This window comes from Ictalurus furcatus, chromosome 17 (assembly GCF_023375685.1).
Source record: "Ictalurus furcatus strain D&B chromosome 17, Billie_1.0, whole genome shotgun sequence".
Lineage (NCBI taxonomy): Eukaryota > Metazoa > Chordata > Actinopteri > Siluriformes > Ictaluridae > Ictalurus > Ictalurus furcatus.
In genome coordinates this window covers 7,282,855-7,303,640 of record NC_071271.1, presented here as the reverse complement: position 1 = coordinate 7,303,640, position 20,786 = coordinate 7,282,855, and the positions used below count along the sequence as shown (strand labels likewise).

The 20,786-nt window shown below is 37.6% G+C and overlaps 1 protein-coding gene across 2 annotated transcripts in view; it reads left to right on the top strand.

The window, feature by feature from the left end:
• Positions 1-13,111, top strand: part of phldb1b (pleckstrin homology-like domain, family B, member 1b) — a 72,676-nt gene extending 59,565 nt beyond the window's left edge. The window contains exons 20-24 of one of the 2 annotated variants that reach the window (XM_053646405.1): positions 1,935-2,025; positions 2,147-2,293; positions 6,336-6,555; positions 7,766-7,851; positions 10,319-13,111. In XM_053646405.1, the coding sequence (XP_053502380.1) occupies positions 1,935-2,025; positions 2,147-2,293; positions 6,336-6,555; positions 7,766-7,851; positions 10,319-10,459 (685 nt within the window). In that variant the 3' untranslated portion in view covers positions 10,460-13,111. The remainder of the gene's footprint in view (positions 1-1,934; positions 2,026-2,146; positions 2,294-6,335; positions 6,556-7,765; positions 7,852-10,318) is intronic. The other variant, XM_053646406.1, reaches the window with a different exon arrangement.
• The last annotated feature ends 7,675 nt before the right edge of the window (positions 13,112-20,786 follow it).

The window sequence follows — 20,786 nt, the reverse complement described above, 5'->3', positions numbered from 1 at the left end:
GTGCTAGCTAGCTTTATTAGTTCACTTACTTTAACAGCACTTGGAACCACTATATATCCTAAATATTTAGTTCCACCTTTTTAACTTTAGCCTGTGTCTTGATGTAGCAGTGTTAAATTATCAGTAGTAATGAACACTGCAACTTCTGCAGTTCCCTGAAAGAACCAGTAGGCTGAGGGATTAAAAATGAGCCTCCATGTCGACACCCTTAGAACATGTGAGGATCTTATTTGTTGACTTCAGCTCAGCCTTCGACATGATCATTCCAGAGCTGCTGGACAAGAAACTGACTCAATCTGCCAAACTCCATCTGCCAATGGATCACAGACTTCCTGACAGACGGACAGCTTGGCAAATACATGTCAGACACTATAACTCAGCACTGGCACACCCCAGGGATACGTGCTCCCCTTCTTCTCTTCTTCCTATACAGCAACATCTGCACCTCTAATGAGCCGTCCATCAAGCTCCACACGTTCGTAGAGGGCAGCACTCTTGCGGGCCTCAAATCCATATGCACGTATGAATCTGGTATAGTCACAATAACCTGGACCTGAACATCCAAAAAACACAGGATATGATGATTGATTTCAGAAAACAGCAACCCCATCATCCTTAGCAATTGAGCCATTCAGGTTCCTCCAGACTGTCATGTCATGTAACCTTTAGCCGGAGAAAAACGCTACCTGCATCATCAAAAAGGCTGAGCCAGCTGAAAAAAAAAAATCCAGTCTCCCCCCAGGCTGTATTGGTCCAAGTCCATCCTGACCTCCTCCATAATTGCCTGGTTTGGTGCTTCTGTTCAGGCCAGGGGCAAACTGCAGCACATCATCAATTCTTCTAGAAAAAAACAAGATCTGGAGTAGCTCGCTGTCTATCTCGGCCCTGTACAATACAGAATTAAGAAGTATACAGTGCATCGTTGCAGACCCTTCCCCTTCCTATCCTGGAAACCTATGCTCTGGGAAACACTTCAGAGCAAATCAAATTAAAGCTTCTTCACACAGGCACTAACTCACATTAACAGCTCTGAATAGCAATAAGTGTAAAATGAGTAACATTGATATGGATATGCATTTCCATGATACACTGATGCACCTTGTGCTCACACACGTGGTGTTTATTGCATTTACATGTATACTCATATACGTTTACACATTACATTAATGAAAAACCCTGTATTGTTGTTTCATATGCGTCACATTAACTCAGACTGCTGTACTGCACTTTATTTCAAACTGTGCGCATTTTTATAACTTTCTTCCTTTTTTACTTTATTTTGCCTTGCAAATGTTTATTTTTATGAATATTTTTTATTTCTTGTATTTTACTGTTATTGTTAAGCACCAATACACAGAGGCAAATTCATTTATTTATTTAATAAATTAATTATTATTCATTTAAAAGAAAGAATAAAAGGCAGAAGTATCGGTATCGGCCGAGAAATTTAGTATCGGTGCATCTCTAGTTTCATTTTTTCGCGTTTAAGTTTGCATTACTTGTACTGCTGTATTTACTTTGTTGTATTATTTGTACAGTTATATTATTGTCTTATATTACAGTTTTTACAGCATTGTATTATTACAGCATTATTATTATTATTATTACTACACAACTTCTACCGTGACAAATTCCATACACATGATGTACACAGCCAATAAAGTGATCCTGATTTCTGATTTAGTAATATTGTTTAATTCCTAAATAATATCCCTCAAAGTGTTTTTTCCTGATCACTCTTTTGAGAATTATGTAACAAGAATAACGTGTGCAATGAGATTGGGTAAGTTAAGATTTTATGCCTTTCATGTCCAAAGTTGCTCTGCCTCTCTATTGGGCAGGCAGGTTACATAGCAAACATTAATAATCTGCTTAAATTGAATTGCTGAATGTGGCATGAGGACTAAAAGAATCCGTGTGCTCCTGTGACCCAGTGCAAGTGGGATGGATGTGCTGAAAATCGAAGAGATGGAGAAGCTGCTGAAGGAGGCTCATCTGGAGAAGGCCAGACTCCTCGAGTCCAAGGTGAGCGAAACCCTGGAATCTGTGTATGTGAAGATTGATAGAATACTGTACTGATGGATGAATGCTACAAGTTTCTAAATTCTCGTGGTTCTTCTGCTGTGCGTATGTGTGTGTACCGTAGGAGCGAGAGAGCCAGGCACGTAAACAGCTGCTGGAGGAGGAGAGGAAGAGGAGAGAGGAGGCTGAGAAGAGGCTGCAGGAGGAGACGGTGCACCGGCAGCAGCTGATTGAGAAGGAGGTGAAGATGAGAGCAAAGAACTTCTCTCAGGTGAGGTGAATGATAATCAGCAGTACATACACTGCAGACAGGATGATGTTCAGTGTTTATACAGAGACGTGGCTCCGCAGACAGAATTCATTTAATATTTAATAGCCTCTATTTTATAATTGACCAAATGTTGTTTAGAATCTAGGGTAGGCTTACTGTTAATTCTTAAATGATGATGATCTAGAGAAGGACTATTTTTAAATTATTAAAGTTATTCTGCCTTATTTACACATTAGTTTAAAAATATGAATTATTTGTACACTCCAGTTGGCTGTCTTTTTTTCAAGAATCGATCTTCAAGCAATTCTAATCACTAGCTGATTTCAAAATTATATAAATTATAATTGATGTATAATTATATTTTATGATCAATGATTTATGATTGTTGCTTCGATTTATATTAATCACGTGTCTGATGATTACACCCCTAGTAAATAACAACACCGAACTTGTAAATTCATGGTGGTTGTAAAGCATTGTAATTAAACTATATTGGTTTATTTGTTTAATAAGCTGTTTATCAGCATTTAAACTGTATACATAAGTAAACACAACGATTTAAAATGACATGATATCGTGCAGTAAAGTGCTTGTGTGAAAATGGCGGTCACACTTCTCATTTGTTTTAATAATATCCTGCACTGGAAATGACCACGGTACCATACAGATATTATGTAATTGTTTTTTAGCGGCCCCACATGAGAGCATGCACTCGGGAGCCCGAGCTAATGAAATTCTCACGTAAGATTTGTACAGCATCTGTAAGCAGCTACCTGTAACGTGACCATCAATATTGTATCAGCGCTTCTCAGTACAGCTCAGTGATGGGGATGTGCAGTTTTCCCAGCAGCGTGTGTCAATATTTACTGAATATTACGAGTGATTACTATTTCATACTAAATAAATGCAATTTATTGTGGAGGGGGGTGGTTACAAGAATTTAATATTCTATAACTTTACTTGTGGTTGAGATATATGCAAAAGAGAAGTATATTTCAATTTGGCAAAACGTAAAAATATAAATAGTGAGAGATGAAAAACAATTGAGGCCATCATATATATGTAGTTATGAGAGGGAAAAAGTTGTATATACCCCTCATTGTGCTCATCACAAATAGTGGGTAAGGATGACTATAATAGCATATTGCATTTCATACTGCTACACATTGCAAATGCGGTACATCTTGCAGTATTTTAAAGCAAGCTGCTGAAACAAAGTTCTTGTAATAATTATACTGATTAGCAAGTGATGTATTGTACAGCCCTAATGGTGAGTTTGAGGGTGAGGGTGCTGTTCAGTCCTAAACCCTGTAACAGGATTTTTCCCAGCATAAACATTAAAGTATCACTGTGTATGTATGTGTGTATAGAAAATATTTTTTTTCCCCAGTGTTTCTTTAAAATACTCATGATGTACTTAACATAACACTTAACATTGCTACTTAACATGAAATATTGAGATTTTAATAGCTGAAATTTTAACCACTTGGATATTGGATATCTTTTAACCACTTAGATTAGATTTAACGTTCAGTTAATACAAACATAAATTGTTACAAGTAATTTATATATACAGTTGTGAAAAAATAAGTACACCCCATGGAAATTATCTTTTTTTGGTCACATTTGGACAAGCAAACATTTGATCATATTTGAAACAGTGCCTATTAATAAAGTTGATATACTTGAACAAAACCACAAGGAAAATAGCTTTTTCAATCATTTATTCTACAGAAATATCAATAGATGTGATTTTCTTCTGTGGAAAAAGTAAGTACACCCTTGGCCTCAGAAGATTGCCCGCCCCCTAGCAGAAATAACTTCTTGTAGCTGTTTTGCATAATTGGCAACTGGTTTGCTGGAATCTGTGAGCACTCTTCCATGAAATATTCTTTCAGTTTCAAGATGTTTGAGGGTTTTCTTGCATGTTCTGCCCGTTTTAAATCCCCCCACAACATTTCAATGGGATTCAAATCCGGGCTTTTACTAGGCCATTCCATAACCCTCAGTTTCTTCTTTTTGAGCCATTATTTGGTGGATTTGCTAGTGTGCTTAGGATCATTATTCAGTTGAAGATTCCACTTTTGGTTCAACTTCAACATTATCTTCAAACAATCTTTGATATGATTCATAATTCATAGTTGAATCAATGAATGCAAGCTGTCCAGTCCCTGAGGCAGCGAAACAACCCTAAACCATAACATTTCCACCACCGTGCTTCACAGTTGGTATGAGGTGCTTCTCCTGAAAAGCACCAACCATGTCTGCTGTTACTGTGGCCAAACAACTCTATCTTCAATTCATCTGTCCAGAGCACATTATTCCAAAAGGCCTGGCCATTGCCTATATGCTAATTGGCAAACTGTAATCTTGCAAAGGATTTTTCCTGGCACGCCTCCCACGCAGGTCAAATATGTGCAATCTCTTTCTGATTGTAGAAGCATGCACTTTGACACCAACAGTTGCAAGACTTACTAGCAGATCCTGTGATGAAATTTTGGGGTTCTTGGAGACTTCTTTTTGCATCAGATGGTCTGCTCTTGGACTGAATTTGCTGGGACGGCCACTCCTGGACAAAAATCTGTGCCATTTGTAGAAGATTTTCCTTACGGTGGAATCATGCATTTAAAATAATTTGGAGATCTTTTTAAATCCCTTGCCAAACTCGTACACATCCACAACCTTTTTTTCTGAAAGGCTTCTAGAACTCTTTAGATCTTGGCATGATAACACCACACACCTCAATAACAAAGGGAACACCAGACACTAGATATGAGAGGGGTATAAATAAGACCGGTTCCACCTGCACTCCCTAAGCAGGTTCTAATCACTGGCACTCAATCTCGAACACCTGATTCTAATTTTATGGATTTGAAGGTGTGATTAATGTATGGGGTGTACTTACTTTTTCCATGTGACTGATCTGTTTTTTTGTTCATTTAAATTGTGAAAATTACTACAAAATATCAGTTTTATGTGTCATTTGATAGTGTATCAACTTTATTAATAGGCACTGTTTCAAAGAGGATCAATTGTCCAAATATGTCAAAACATTCAACAATTTCCATGGGGTGTACCTATTTTTTTCACATGACTATGTATATATAAATTAAATTACGTGTGTGTGTGTGTGTGTGTGTGTGTGTGTGTGTGTGTATATATATATATATATATATATATATATATATATATATATATATATATATATATATATATATGTATGTATGTATGTATGTATGTATGTATGTATATATATATATATATATATATATATATATATATATATATATAAATAAAATGCATGCATACATACTATATATGTATAAAATGTTTGTGTGATTAAACATGCACAGATGAGTTTATTACGAATTTATTATTATTTTGTTGTTAGTTTTTCCCTTTGATGGCTACATCAAATCAGTGTCTTCTGTATATGCATTTTTAACTTGTATGAGCCTAGTGTTGTTTTTGGGCTATTTGTACTGTGACATACTATGTTCTGGTGCTAACAGAAAAAGTCAATTAAAAAGGCCACAGGTTATGGAAATAGGATAGGAAAAGGTTGTGGAAATTGCACCTAACTAACGGTTTCACAGCTTTACGGCTACCATGACCGCGTTCAGTGTGAACACCTGTGATGGGGACTTTAAATCTTTGTTCGGGTGGGTAGTGAGGAGTTTGACACCCTAGGGAAAGACGGCTTTGAGGATGTGCCGTTTGTAGTCGGTGTCCTTAGACATTTAACTTTATGCACAAATAAGGTCTTTGTGTCGTTTTATAATGCAGGGACACAAGCTGAGCCGTGCAATGCAAATAAATGATTTAATCTCCCAAAAGGAACAAAAAGGTTTATTGGTTCATCTTGATTAATTTGTTTTTATGTAGAATGAAGACCTTTCCATAAATCCATAGATGTCTGATGATCTGTCAGATTAGGCGATGTCGAGGATGCCATCTTGGATGAGTCTGTAGAATCGATCACACTGCTGTGTTCGAGTTCGGGAAGTGTTAAAAATAGATTTTCTTCCCTTTTTGGTCAAAGGCTCGACCCATGACCCGCTACCTGCCCATCCGCAAAGAGGAGTTTGACCTGCGCTCACATGTCGAGTCATCGGGTCACAACGTGGAGAACTGCTACCACATCATCCTCACAGAAAAGATGTGTAAGGGCTACCTGGTCAAGATGGGTGGAAAGATTAAATCGTGGAAGAAGCGCTGGTTCGTCTTCGATCGCCTTAAACGCACATTCTCCTACTATTCCGGTAGGTATTCAGGTCCGCACTCAAGCCATAAGCATGAAACCAGCCTGGGAGATAAGAGCCTACAATTCTTAACTGAATCCATTTTATTGGCCAAGTAAGAGATCACTTATCAGAAATTCAACTTGGCAGCAAATGTAGAAGCAGAAGAGTAGGGTAAGGAAACAAATTAAACCCAAAAAGTGAAATAAATGAAGGATTTACAGTATTTTACAGCATTTAGATTTTTCAGTTGATTTTTTTTTTTTTTTTTTTTTTTTTTTTTTAATATAAATTATAAGACATCTTTCTCAAGAGCTGAGTCCTGGCATAGTGAAGCTAGCGTGGGGGGATGCGGTAATTAGCGGCGGCTTTAGCTCGGGGAAGGCTGCTGTGGTTTCCGATAGCCTCGGGATAGCTCGAGGCATACAAATATCCAGCAGCTCGTCCGCGTTCTGTATGATGCTGATGAAATCGAGCGCAATGCTGTGGAAATTCTGTTTCACACTCAGCCGTCGTGCTCAGCAGGGATAGTGGTTTCTACCCCTGATGGTTACACGGGCAAAAAAGATGGCGCAAACTCAATAACAGGGCTGGATTGCTGCCTCCCATATTGCCGCCTCCTAAAGACAGTCTAGTTTTACCCCTTGTTTTTACTGTTCACGTCCAAATGTGTTCAATATTATCCTAAGTGGAATAATGCAGGAAATGATTTTTACAACATGACAATTTATGCGCAGTTTCTGTAACGAAAATGAAAAAGAATTTATAAAAACGAACACATTCAGTATATTGTTCGACAGAGATTATGTGAAATACTGTTTTAAATTAAATCTGTTTTTAAAATGACTGGTAAATGCAAAAAAAAAAATGCAACTCAAAAGGCAATATCAGTCTCTGTCACATGACCACCATCGCTAATTTGCACTCCCATCTGTACACACACACTCTCTCTCTCTCTCTCTCTCTCACACACAGGAAGACCCCCACTTAAAAATTTCCACAACTGTATAATAACTCTCATATTGGCACATTACTAATGATTTGTAACGTTAAAAAAAAAAAATATATATATATATATATATATATATATATATAACCAATATATTTAATCTTCATCTCAAAATATAAGAAAAGAGGTATGGATCAGTGTGAGAAGGTGAACAGAACATTGTTTAGACTTCAGTCTTGCACTTTTTTTTTGCTCACATTGTTGTTTCTGCCTCCTTCACAGACAAGCATGAGACCAAGCTGAAAGGAGTTATCTATTTCCAGGCCATTGAGGAAGTTTACTACGACCATTTACGCAGCGCCACAAAGGTAAATCATCCCATTAAGGAACGCTTTCACTGATTCCCAGCTGATTCTCCCTCTCTGTAATAAAGCTACACACGCATTTTCACACACTGCTGCTGCTTCTGAGCTTTCACACTACAATCCTCTCTGTAATTGCTGCCTTTTTTATTTCTTCTTTTTTATCCTTATTTCATTTCGTTCATTTACTTTCCATAAATTTCTTTCTCACTTGTTGTTAGCGGTTTTGTATTTATTTGGTTTTTTTTTTCCTCTCCACCGTTCTTTTCTGACCATTCTTTCATTCTGCTGGCTGTTTCCACAGAAAGGATTTTTCAACCTGAACTTGACTAGTGTATGTATTTCGAAACGTGTTTTGCATGCAATCAAGCCTCCTTTTGCGCACAGACAAAGCTGAACTGAATTATAAATTCTTTTGCTAAGATAAAGCCTTTCAATCCTCATTGAGGTGAATTAGTCACAGAGTCGGCCTTGGAGCGGTCGGGCTTATTCCAGATTTCCCTTGGCCACAAAGTTGAATGGTTTTAGGGCAGGTCTGATTGTGTGGTGGCGAATGGGGGAAATATTTGTGGGGTTTTTCTGATCCATTTACCTGCAGCACACTGCTGCCTCCTCACTTTGGTAGAGGTGTGTGTGTGTGCACGTTCATAAGTGTGGATATCATACTTAACTGCATATGTGAGTTTTTGTCTGTGTGTATGTGTATATTTTATACTGGCGTAAACCTAGACTATGGGTGTACAGAAAGTGGTGTCTAGGTTTATGCTGGTATAAATTTTTTTTTTAATTATTATTATGATTATTGTCTAATAGGTTAATGTTACCTATTTATAATTATTTATGAATCACAAGCTAGCTAGCAAATTATGCCCAATGTCAATCCTGACCACCACTTTTTCAATTTTTTTTTAAAATATATATTTTATGAAACTCTCATCTGGTGAACAGAATAGTCAGCTTGCCTTCACCAAGAAGCATCTATGCAGTGCTTCCTTCAAATTTGGCCGAAATAATGAGCCTTGGAAGACAACTGTCTTATGCTGTCTTTAGAATGGGATTGCCATTATTTCAGGAGAAAAGCCTAGAAACGCTGCCCAAAAGTGTCTGCCTAGACAGTTGGCTCCTGAATGGCACGCAGTAATATTTAAGGAGAAATTTTTACGTGTCTGCAGTAACAGTATTTTACATGTTTTAATAGTTAAAGAATGAAACATTATGGGACTTGCTGTTTCATTCTTTACATATTAAGCATGTAGAGTATTGTTACTGTGGACACTTGCATTTATTTTTTTTTTCTCTCCTTATATTTTACTTGCATTATCAATGACAGGGTGGTGTGACGTGGCCCAGCCGGGTTTGGGAAATTACTGTTATTATTTTCCTATAGCTGCAGAACCAAAGTGTTCATTCCTTATATAATACAGCAATTTGCCAATGATTATTTTTTTTCATTTATTGGAAATTTTCACATTATGCATTTTATCCATTTATAGTTACATTTGATGTTGTAGAATGTCCACGAAACTAGTTAGTTCCTATAACAAAACAGGCGTTCACTCACCAGCCTCTCTTTCTTTCTCTCTCTCTCTCTCTCTCTCTCTCTCTCTCTCTCTCTCTAAAAATGCTAATAAGAAGCAAAAACACAGCTTGTTCTATTACAGAGAAAGCACAAAATGCAAGTCCTCTTTCCTGAAGACTTTCCTGCGGTGGAAAACTTGGTGGAAGGCTGTTGCAACATTCTGACACCCAAAACTCCTTCTATAAATGTTAAATAAACATGCCCTTACAGAAAGCTTCACCATATCAATGATTCTAGGGTTTTGTTTTGTTTTTTTGTTGGTTTTTTTTTGTTGGTGTTTTTTTTGTTAAATAACATGTTTTGAATCTTTATTATTCGTCTTTGAAGTTGCGTGGAGTGTCTGCCAAGTCCCTATAGCTGTTACTATAGAAACATGTTGGAACAAGCGCATTAATTAATATAAACCTGTGATTGAATTACAGCTTCCACTATTGCTGTTATAGAAAATGAATCAGAGTTGTGAATTCAACTGAGCTGTGGTATAATCTGGTCGATCAGCTATCGATTATCAGAACCTGCTTAGCTTCATCAGACAGCCCTGATTTACTGATCTATGGCTTGCAAGTAGGCTCACAGCTGTACCCCAGCAGTCGGATACAGGTTGCACAAAGGTTTAAATACGACTTTTACTGTACATATCGAATCGTGTGCCATAAATGAACAGAATATGTATTTTTAAATAAGTCATGTGATGTTCTGCACCACTAATGTTTTGACTAGCATGATTAACCTCTGTTTAAAACTGAAGCATTAGCTGCAGTGATTGTCCTGCATGCAAGAATGTCTTTCAGATTTCTTTTGGCTGATAAGTTGTATTAAAACCATAACAACAGATGCTCCGGGCTGAAAGGGATTGCTCCTGTGGCTAATTTCACTCTTGTGTCTTGCCATCAGAGCCCCAACCCCTCCCTGACCTTCTGTGTAAAGACCCATGACAGACTGTACTACATGGTGGCTCCGTCTGCAGAGGCCATGAGGATCTGGATGGACGTGATCGTAACAGGAGCAGAGGGCTACACGCAGTTCATGAACTAAAGTCATCAGAGGAGGTAAAGAAAGGTCAAATGGTTGCACCAGGGGAAACTTCAAGTGACTCATCTTCCTGTTTACCGGCTCTATTGATTCCTACGAGGAGGAAAGCCTTTTTATTTTTATTTTGTATTTCTTTCTTTTGAATATAAGTTGTATATTCAGCTCGGATGTACAGTTGTCAGACAGTCGTCAAAGGTTTTCTACACCTTCCTGGATTTCAAAAGTGATTCCTACAAGATTTAAAAAACAGAGGAACAGTTGATTGTGTTAAATCATCTTTGCTTTTAGGTCAACAGGGATCTCTGTGACATTTCAGATTTTTTTTTTTAGTATGCAAAAATTTCTTTTTTTAAATTTCTTTTTTTCTTTCAAACTGCTTAACAGATGTATGTATTTGTGTTTTGTTTGTTTGTTTTTTTCTGTCTGTAGAACATTTTCCACATTTAGTATGTGGTATAGCCAAATGACGTCAAGCCATTCTGGACTGTTTTTTATGTTTGTTTGTTTGTATGGGTTTTTTTTTTTTTTAATATAAATGATTTGTCCTACACATAATGAGAGTGGTTATGGATATGCAGATCGTACATGTAGAGATGATGTGAAAAGCAAACATATCAGACACCCAATATTACTAAAACAAGAAAGTCAAACACCGAAGCTCATTAGCAGCTACTGTTCACCTGCATCCCACTGTATGTTTGTGTGTAACCAGCAAAACATCACCTGTATGTCAACACACACGTACGTGCTGTATAATAGTCTCTTTGCCAAGTCCTGACTTCATCTTCAGCCTTCACTTCTTAAAGGAAGCAGCCATTTTCAGTACACTGCCACCTGAAGGCTCTCGGTGGACGAACATGATTAAACAACAAAACAGAACAAAACTAACCAACTTAACCTTCATAATAATAATGCAAATCATTCAGTGCCTTGATATTTCTCCACATTTCATCACTGCAATACTGTTGTGAGAAACCTGCAGGACCACATAACGCCAGAAATACAATCACTGTTTACTTAAAATGTATTTTTATTCTCAAGAGATCTATTATTGTGACTATTCATAACAGTCATTTGCACAAGGCTTGATGGGAACGTGATAAGTAAACACAAGTAATTTATCAGCTCAAACAAAAAAAAAAAAACAGAAATGAGAGTCAATGTTATTAGCTTTTTGAGTTAATAGATGTTGAAGTTCTTCATGGACAGATTATAATAATAAATCTGACTTGGCTCATGTTTGACTTGGTCCTCTGGACTGAACTATGCTGTGATTTTCAAGTGTGATCATCTGGATCAAAGTGTTTATAAAATGTAGTTTATGTAGGTTTTATTTTGTGAGAGTTTTCCCTGAAATTTCCTCTGCATGCATTTAAAATGGCCAAAATACTGACACCAGTTCTATTGATCCTGATTGTTTTGCCAGTGTTTTCATTTCAATTCAGTAGATTTTTTTTTTCTTTTTCTTTTTTTCACACGTCTGGAAAAAGAATACGAGTATGTTCACTGCAGTGTATATTTCTTTTCAGTGTTCTGTTGTGTGCACATGGAGAACCAAATTGTACTGGGATGCGCCACATGCATACAAATGTGCATAAATTCTCTTTAACCGTTATTTTGTTACTAACACACACACACACACACACACACACACACATGCTGACACTATATGATATGATAATGATACGATATGATGGTACTGTTCATGTGGCACTTTAGATGGATTTCATGGAATTTTTCAGGTTTATTAAAAAAAAAAAAAAAAACCCCAGAAACCATTCCATTCTCTTTTCTTATTGGAACGACTAAAATAATTTTATGCAGCACAGCTTTCAAAAACAACTTCATGACGCAGGAGCCTGTCGAGTGAGAGCTGTATGGGGCTGAGAATGGCAGTAATACAGCTGACATCCACAGTTATTTAAAATAAAATATAACTGTAGTGACACCATAAGATATTAACATAGCAGTAATGAGAGGCCACGTGATTGAATTTTCTTAAACAAAATGTAGTTGTGTGTGATCTGTGGATCTGTAAGTCAGGTTCTTTCACTGTTCTTACTCCAGTGACGCGTTACTCGACAAAGTTGTCTTAAGTCAAACTTGTATATAAAAATATATATCACGTCGCTGAAGCTGATTAAAACGACAGATAATATCTCTTTAAATGGTTTGTAGTAAAAGCTCATTTAGAAACGTGATGGCGTTTTGAATAAACACAGTGTAGGATGTAATGTTTAACAGTTACAGATAAAGCTAGGTAATTAAAAGGGTTGGACATTTCACTGTAAAATAAGTCAAATAAAATGGAAAATGTAATTTGTGCTGTTTTGATGAACTATTTAAATGATTGCTTTTGGTTATTGATTCAGTTTCAATCTTCTGTAAGTATGAGAAGTAGACGATCATTGCCCAGATGAACAAACAAACAAAACTATTGGTGTGTTTTATGTATGATATATAAAAGTGTATTGGTTGGTATTATCAGTCTTCAAAATGTGGTAGCTCCTAAACTCAGTATCGCGGACTAAACTTTTTGTCCATCAGGCCCTACTTTCTACTAGACATATATTTGACATGGACTCTACGACTTGAAAATGCTTACTAAACTTTACATGCTACATAATAAAACTTTACATAATGTGTGAATTGATATTATTATTTTTATATTATTATTATTCAACATCGAATATCATGACTGAAATTATATATTACGGTAGACAGAGTCCCTTTAATTGAATTCTCTAGAGAGATTGATTGTGCCCCAGAGGTACACATTATGAATGCTAGGCACCTTGTTTTTATAAGAGTGTACTAGTGAGGACACGTACATATGTAATGAGACAAGGGGTTGACGGAGAGGGGGGCGGGTTTATGTTATAAAAATATACAAGTATTTTTAAATCAGCTCTACAGCAACTACAGTGTGAAGCTGGAACTATACAGGTTTCATTACATTTACAAAACTGTTGCAATCCTAACTATTAAAATTATTCGGCTAAAATAAATCAGTCCAGAATATGTAATAAAATATTCACAACTTAATAAATCTAATTAGAAAAATATCAGCTGGAAAAGAAAAGTTGCATGAAATGTGAAACCTACACAGCTGTGGATAAGTGGATAACACAATTTGTACACAGGCTTGGCACACCAGATATTTTGCCTTTGTCACAACTGATCAGACTTCATCTTGTGCCTATAACCATTGTTCCAGAGAAATAATATCTGATGATCTCCATCCAGCCCATTGTTTAGTCTTTAGCTCCGTTTGTGTAAGACTCCTCATATTTTCTACGGATACCTGAATGAGTCCCTGCAACAGTCTGGACCGCAAAAACCTGCGCACAGTCATTTCTAATGAAGACATACTGAGAGCTCTTTTTCAGAATGTATTCTAAGAATCACTGGAAGGGAACCACCCGCTGAAATTATTTTAATATAAGTGTATATATATAAAATTTTAAATGTTTCTTATATATATTGATGACATCTTTGGGTTTGTTACTCGCACAACTGAAGAGCTCCAGCTTTTTATTTCCTCTTTCCCCACATTTCACACAGCCCTACAATATACATGGACTATCACACACCCTGCCACAGGTGTCACACTGAGGTCAGAAAATTCCACATTGAAAACTAACATTCATTATAAACCTACAGATTCCTCATTCCTATCCTGAGAAGGTCACGGATGATGTCATGGCCCATGTCAGCAGTACTGACCGCTAACCACTGCCAAACACAGTGGCTCCGATTATAATTACTTCCTTAGACTTTCCCTTTGAGGAAATCTCATCTACTCCAGATGGGACAAAACATTAAAGACATGCTTGTCAGGACTGAATTAAATGATCTGTCAAATAGATGGAACTCTTGCATACAACTAGCTCCTAAGCAAAACCTAACTGCTGAGACAAACTGCTCCTGTTACAAAACCAGCTGGCCTGATTAACAGCAAATGTGTACTTGTGTTCAATGTCAATCTTCTCATGTTGGTCCTACACAGTGGCAGTTCTGTATCTGGCAGCTTTCAATCCAGGTATGAAATGCCAGGTAAGGGGTGGGGTTTTTTGGACAGTGGGTTAGGGGGTGAAATAATGTCTTTAAACATTAGGTGACAATGAGCATACCTGATAATGCTCTCTCTCGCTATCTCTCTCTCTCTCTCTCTTTCTCTGTCTCTCTCTGTATCTCTTTCTCTTTGTCTCTGTCTCTCTCTCTCTCTTTGTCTCTGTCCCCCCCCTCTCTCTCTGTCACTCTCTCTCTCTCTCTCTCTCTCTCTCTCTCTCTCTCTCTCTCTCTCTCTCTCATATGCTAGTTCTGAGATGCCAGTCATCCTGACCCCTTCTGCTTTCCGGACCTGCCAGCCTTCTGGTTGGAGTTCTCATCACTTGAAAATCAGTCACTGCTGCTGAGGATGGCCCCTCATGGACAGCCTAAAGATCAATGAGATTACTGTGGATGGTACTAAATAGAGACCATAAAGATGATTTCTTAAATAGCCGTCTGACTGCAATTGCGATAAACAGTTTTGCAGACAAGTCTCCATCATTGAACAGTTAATAACTTCAACAAAATAGACTTTGAATTAAAACTGTAATGAATTCAGAAATGACTCTGAGCTCCTACTCATAAGTTGATCATATGTTCCTGGTTACACAATTGCACTATTTGACTATATAGTATACCGTTATTAAAGGGAAATTATTTACAATTGCACTGGTGTTGTCACCCAGATGAGGATGGGTCCCCTTTTGGTTCCTCTCAAGGTTTCTTCCTTGTGTTGTCTCAGGGAATTTTTCCTTGCCACCATCTCCTATGGCTTGTTCATTAGGGATAAATTTAGATGTTTAAAATTTATATCCAGAATCTATATATTTCTGTAAAACTGCTTTTATTTATTTATATATTTATATATTTATCTATTTATTTATTTATTTATTTATTTATTTTAAAAGACTGCATCAGACCTGCCACTCTTTTTGCATTTTGTATAGGAGCTCTCCATTTTAACAGTGGAGTATGCTGGAAAGTACCCTAAGATGCACCAAAAGAGTCATCTAATTTTCATAACAAAAACAGCTGATGAGCCAGTCGATATTTGCACGGGTATTTTGAACTGTTTGATATTAACTGGCACTCTCTGGTAGCCCATTTCAGTTTTTTGACAACTGGGAAGTAGGCGTTATGGGAAAAAGTCTGAATGTCTGTCCTAGTGAATTTGAATAACTGTGCCAACAGTGACACTGAAAAAAATAAGTCCAAAGTTTTAAGTCTCCTGAAAAAATGTTCACACCATGCTTTTTCTCAAATAGAGCAAGAATGAACATGGGAAGACAAACAAGAGCTTCAACGATTTTTCCGTTAGAACAAAATTTTGAATTACTGAGCAGAGTTTGGGCAGCACTCTGGTGCAGCAGGAAGCATTGCTGTCTTACAGCTCCAGAGTCCATGGATTAATCCTGAGCTCAGAATACTGTCTGTGTGGCGTTTCACATGTTCTCCCTGTTTCTGTGTGGGTTTCCTCTGGGTTCTCCAGTTTCCTCCTACCTCCCTAAAAATATGTCAGTAGGTGGTCTGGCTATGCTAAATTGTCCCTAGGTGTGAATATGTGTGCAAATATGCAAGTACATGGAACTGTCATCCCATCTGAGGTGTACTGTGGTGTATCCCTGCCTTACGCCCAGTGTTCCTCAATCCACCACAGCCCTGATCAAGATAACGCAATTATAGATAGGGAAGATGAATGAGTTTTGCCTCTGTAGTACTCTATAGAGACAAGTATTACCATGATACAATTACTGCCATTCTTCTCAAACAAGTAACGGTAAATCTGTAGAAGTAAAGGAGAGATGAGCATGCAACAAGAGTACAAAAGAAATCAAATAATCCCTTTAAAATGTCACTCATGGCCTGCAGAAAATTTTTCCATCTTGTAGCTGACCATCAGTTTGACACTGATGTTGGGCTCTTGTTATGCTCCTTTGTACCTGCTTTCATCACATACCACTACAGAAGTCCTGATAGAGTCTTACATTGCTAGAAATAATTAAAACATGTGCAGTATTAGAAAGGATAATGCAGCCCTTGCCACCTGCCCGGCGTTTATCATTAGTGCAGCTGAGACTCCTGGTAGAGCAACATTTACTGGCCAGTGTGAGGTTGGATTGAGGTTTAAATCATAGTGATTGAGTCTGAGTCGCTACTATAGTGTAATAATCAGTGTGAAAGATTGAAATATGTTTCAACACTGTGCAAACTTATACAGATCCCTTTAAATCCATCCAGACATATTGTTTAAACTAAGACTGGTGAATCAGTCTGAACTGGTGACTCCTTACACTGTTAATACTGTGGCTGGGGTGGATTGATCTGGGGCAAACAGTAAGTGAGCAACGAGAACGCAACACATTCAGCATCTATGTAGAGAGGAATCTGCCAGAGGCATTTTGCTGTTGAATCAGACACTGCACAATGCTTGAGGCGTAGCCTATACCTTACAGGGGAAACTGCAGGGCAGAAAGCAGAAACAGGATTCACAAGAGCTCGTGTCTACTTCAATAGAGACCCATAATCCTCCTGACCCAAAGGCCCTAGTGTTAAGTGTGATGAACATTAGCATTTCATATTTAATGTTTATGTTAGACACTAGGCATGTTCAGAAATGGTAAAATACATGTAAATAACTGTCTATTAACATCATGTCTTTCACATCGCTGTGGTGGAATTTTGGCCCACTCGTCTTTGCAGAACTGCACTAGTTCAGCCCCACTGGAGGGTTTTTGAGCATGAACTGCCTGATTAAGGTCTTGCCACAGCATTTCAATTAGTTCAAATCAGGACTTTGACTAGGCCACTCCAAAACTTTCATTTTGCTTTTTTGTAGTCATTCAGAGGTGGACTTACTCCTATGCTTTGGATCATTGTCTTGCTGCATAATCCTCTTGAGTTTCAGTTTATGGGCTGAAGACCAGAGTTCCTTTAGGATTTTCTGGCAGAGAGCAGAATTCATGTTTCTCTCAATTACTGCAAGTTGCCCAGGCCCTGAAGCAGCCCCACACCATCACACTTCCACCACCATGCTTGACCGTAGGTATGATGTTCTTTTTGTGGAATTCTGTGTTTGGTTTATGCCAGATGTAACATGACCCCTGTCTTCCAAACAGTTCCACTTTCAACTTATCAATCCACAGAACATTCTCCCAAAAGGTTTGAGGATCATCAAGGTGTGTCTTTGCATAATTCAGACGAGCCTTAATGTTCTTCTGGGCTAGCAGTGGTTTTTGCCTCGCCTCCCTTCTATGAATTCTATTTTTGCCCAGTGTCTTTCTGATAGAGGAGTCATGATCAGTGACATTTACTGATGCAAGAGAGGCCTGTAGTTCCTTTGATGTTGTCCTTGGCTCTTTTGTGACTTCTTTGATGAGTCGTTGCTGTGCTCTTGGAGGAATTTTGGAAGGTCGGACACTTCTGGAAAGGTTCACTAAAGTGCCAAGTTTTTCCATTTGGAGATAATGGCTCTCACTGTGGTTCTGTGGAACCACAGAACCTTTGAAATAGCTTTGTAACCCTTTGCAGACTGATTTATTTCAGTCACTTTCTTCCTCATCATTTCTGGAATTTCTTTCAATTTTGGCATAGTGTGTTACTGGGTAAGACCTTTTAACCAACTTCATGCAGTTGAAAAAGTTCTCTTTAAGTGTTGATTTGATTGAACAAGGTTTGCAGTAATCAGGCCTGGTTGCGTCTAGTCCAGCTGAACCCCATTATGAATACAGTTTCATAGATTTAGGGAATTAGTCACTATAGGGGCAAATACATTTTCACACAGACTCAGTTGTTATTGGATAACTTTTTTGCTCCAATAAATAACATTATCATTTAAAAACTGTATTTTGTTTTTACTCAGGTGCCTTTGTTTTATCTTAGAAATCAGGATGGGGCAAATAGTTTTTCACAGCACTGTGTGTGTGGGTGTTTATATATTTTTATATATATATATATATATATATATATATATATATATATATATATATATATATACATACAGAGTTGGGTGTAATCTAATTACTAATCTTTTGATAACGCAGTAATGTAACGCATTACATTTTTAATGTATGTAATTTGTTTAGTTACTGATGTCAATAAAATGACGTTACTTGCGTTACAAATTTATTGTTAAGAAAACAATATTAAGTAAAATGCATTTTTAAAATAAATCGCGTTTTTCCCCAAAGATTTTTTCTTTAGCCCCGAATAATTCCCCTCTTGGAGCGGTTTGTCACTACGTAACTGAACGTCAGTAAAAGAAGACGGCCGTGTTGTATTTTTGTATCTTCAGTGAACGGAGGTGAGATCAATCAGACAGGGTTTACACGAAAATACGTGGAAATACTCGTGTCATATTGGCTAACAGTCTCTCAATTCTGCCAAACGCTAGCTCACACAGTCAGTGTGAGGGGGAAAAATTGATAAACACCGATATTTTTATTTATTGAAACTGAAACAATATAATCCTCTCATGCTGAGCAGGAAAACAAGGTGTGTAAATGGCTATATGAGTTCCAGTTTACGTGAACATGATATGAGCAGAGCATAATGAACGATAATATACTTTGCATGGCATTGTAGCAGCTGAACCCATAGCTTACTTGTGCCTCCCTTGGCTAGCGACACCAAACTAGCCCAGTTTTATATTTAGAAAAATTCAATATTTTATCGGTCTGGTAGTCCTACAAACAGTGACAACATCCGAGGCATGTTTTATTATAAATCCAACTTTTTCTGATCATGTCATACATTGACACATGCTAAAATTACTGAAAGAACTGAGTTTCACTTTGTAGTGTATTTTTGTAGGTTTGATAGGTTTTGAAAGTAACATGAACGTAAATTAATTAGTAATCTGATTACTTTTTACATGCAGTAATTAGTAATGTAATCAGATTCCAATTTGAAAGTATTAATTAGTAATCTGTAGTGGATTACTTTTTCTGAGTAATTCACCCAACACTGTATATATATTAGTGTTGCTTGTGTTGTTGCTTCCACTCTAGTTCAGCAAAGCACGTCCTAGCCGCATGGCTCCAGTGGGAGCACTGGCACCTGGAAGACCTCTCTCTTCCTGGTGGAGGCAACAGCTGTGGAGTAGGTGATCGTGCCAGATGGCAAGGTCAATAAGGGAATCAAGTGTGAGCTGGTCATTGCGGAAGGCCATCTCAATCAGAATTTCAGTGTTGAAACCTCTGCAAAATGTGGCTTTCATGGCTATGTTTTTCCAACCCAGACGCGATCATGAGGAACTTGAGGGCGAATTCTTCTACTTGGCGGGAGCCCTGGGCAATGGTCAGGAGTAACTCCTTGGCCTCTTTGCCCTCAGGTGACTGATCAAACACACAGAGGAACAGCTCCATGAATCACTTGTGTGAAGTGGCTTGCCCCCTTGCTCCCATACCACTAAAACCCATTTCGTATAGGGTTTAAACAATGTTTTTCATGCTTGCTCAATGAACCATAAACAATTATTGCACATGCACCTGTGGAACAGTCCTTAAGACACTAAAAGTTTACAGGTGGTAGGCAATTAAGGTCACAGTTACAATAACTTAGGACACTAAAGAGACCTTACTACTGACTCTAAAAAACACCAGTAGAAAGATGCCTAGGGTTCCTGCTCACCTGTGTGAACATGTCATAGGCCTGCTGCATGGAGACATGAGGACTGCAGATGTGGACAGAGCAATAAACTGCATTGTCTGTAATGTAAGACGCAATGTAATGTAATGTAAGACGTCTGTAATGTAAGACGTCCTTGCAGTGGAAAATTACATGTAACCGTGTGTCCCCTCAGACGTGATCGAGAACTTGTAAATGCCTTGGTGGAAGAGTGGAGTAACATCTCACAGCAAGAACTGACCAATCTGGTGCAGTCCATGAGGATGAGATGCACTGTAGTATTTAAAGCAGCTGGAGAACACAGCAGATACTGACTGTTACTTTTAATATTGACCCCTGCTTTGTTCAGGGATTCATTATTCCATTTCTGTTCCTTAAATGTCTGTGAAACTTGTTCAGTTTATATCTCAGCTGTTGAATGTTTTTATGTTAATACAAAAAAAAACAGTTGAATGTGAGAGGACGTTTCTTTTTTTGCTGAGTGTGTGTATATATATATATATATATATATATATATATATATATATATATATATATATATATATATATATATATATATATATAATATAAGTAGGGAAATTGTTGGCTTTTTTCGACATATTTGGACAAGCATACATTTGATCATCTTTGAAACAGTGCCTATTAATGAAGT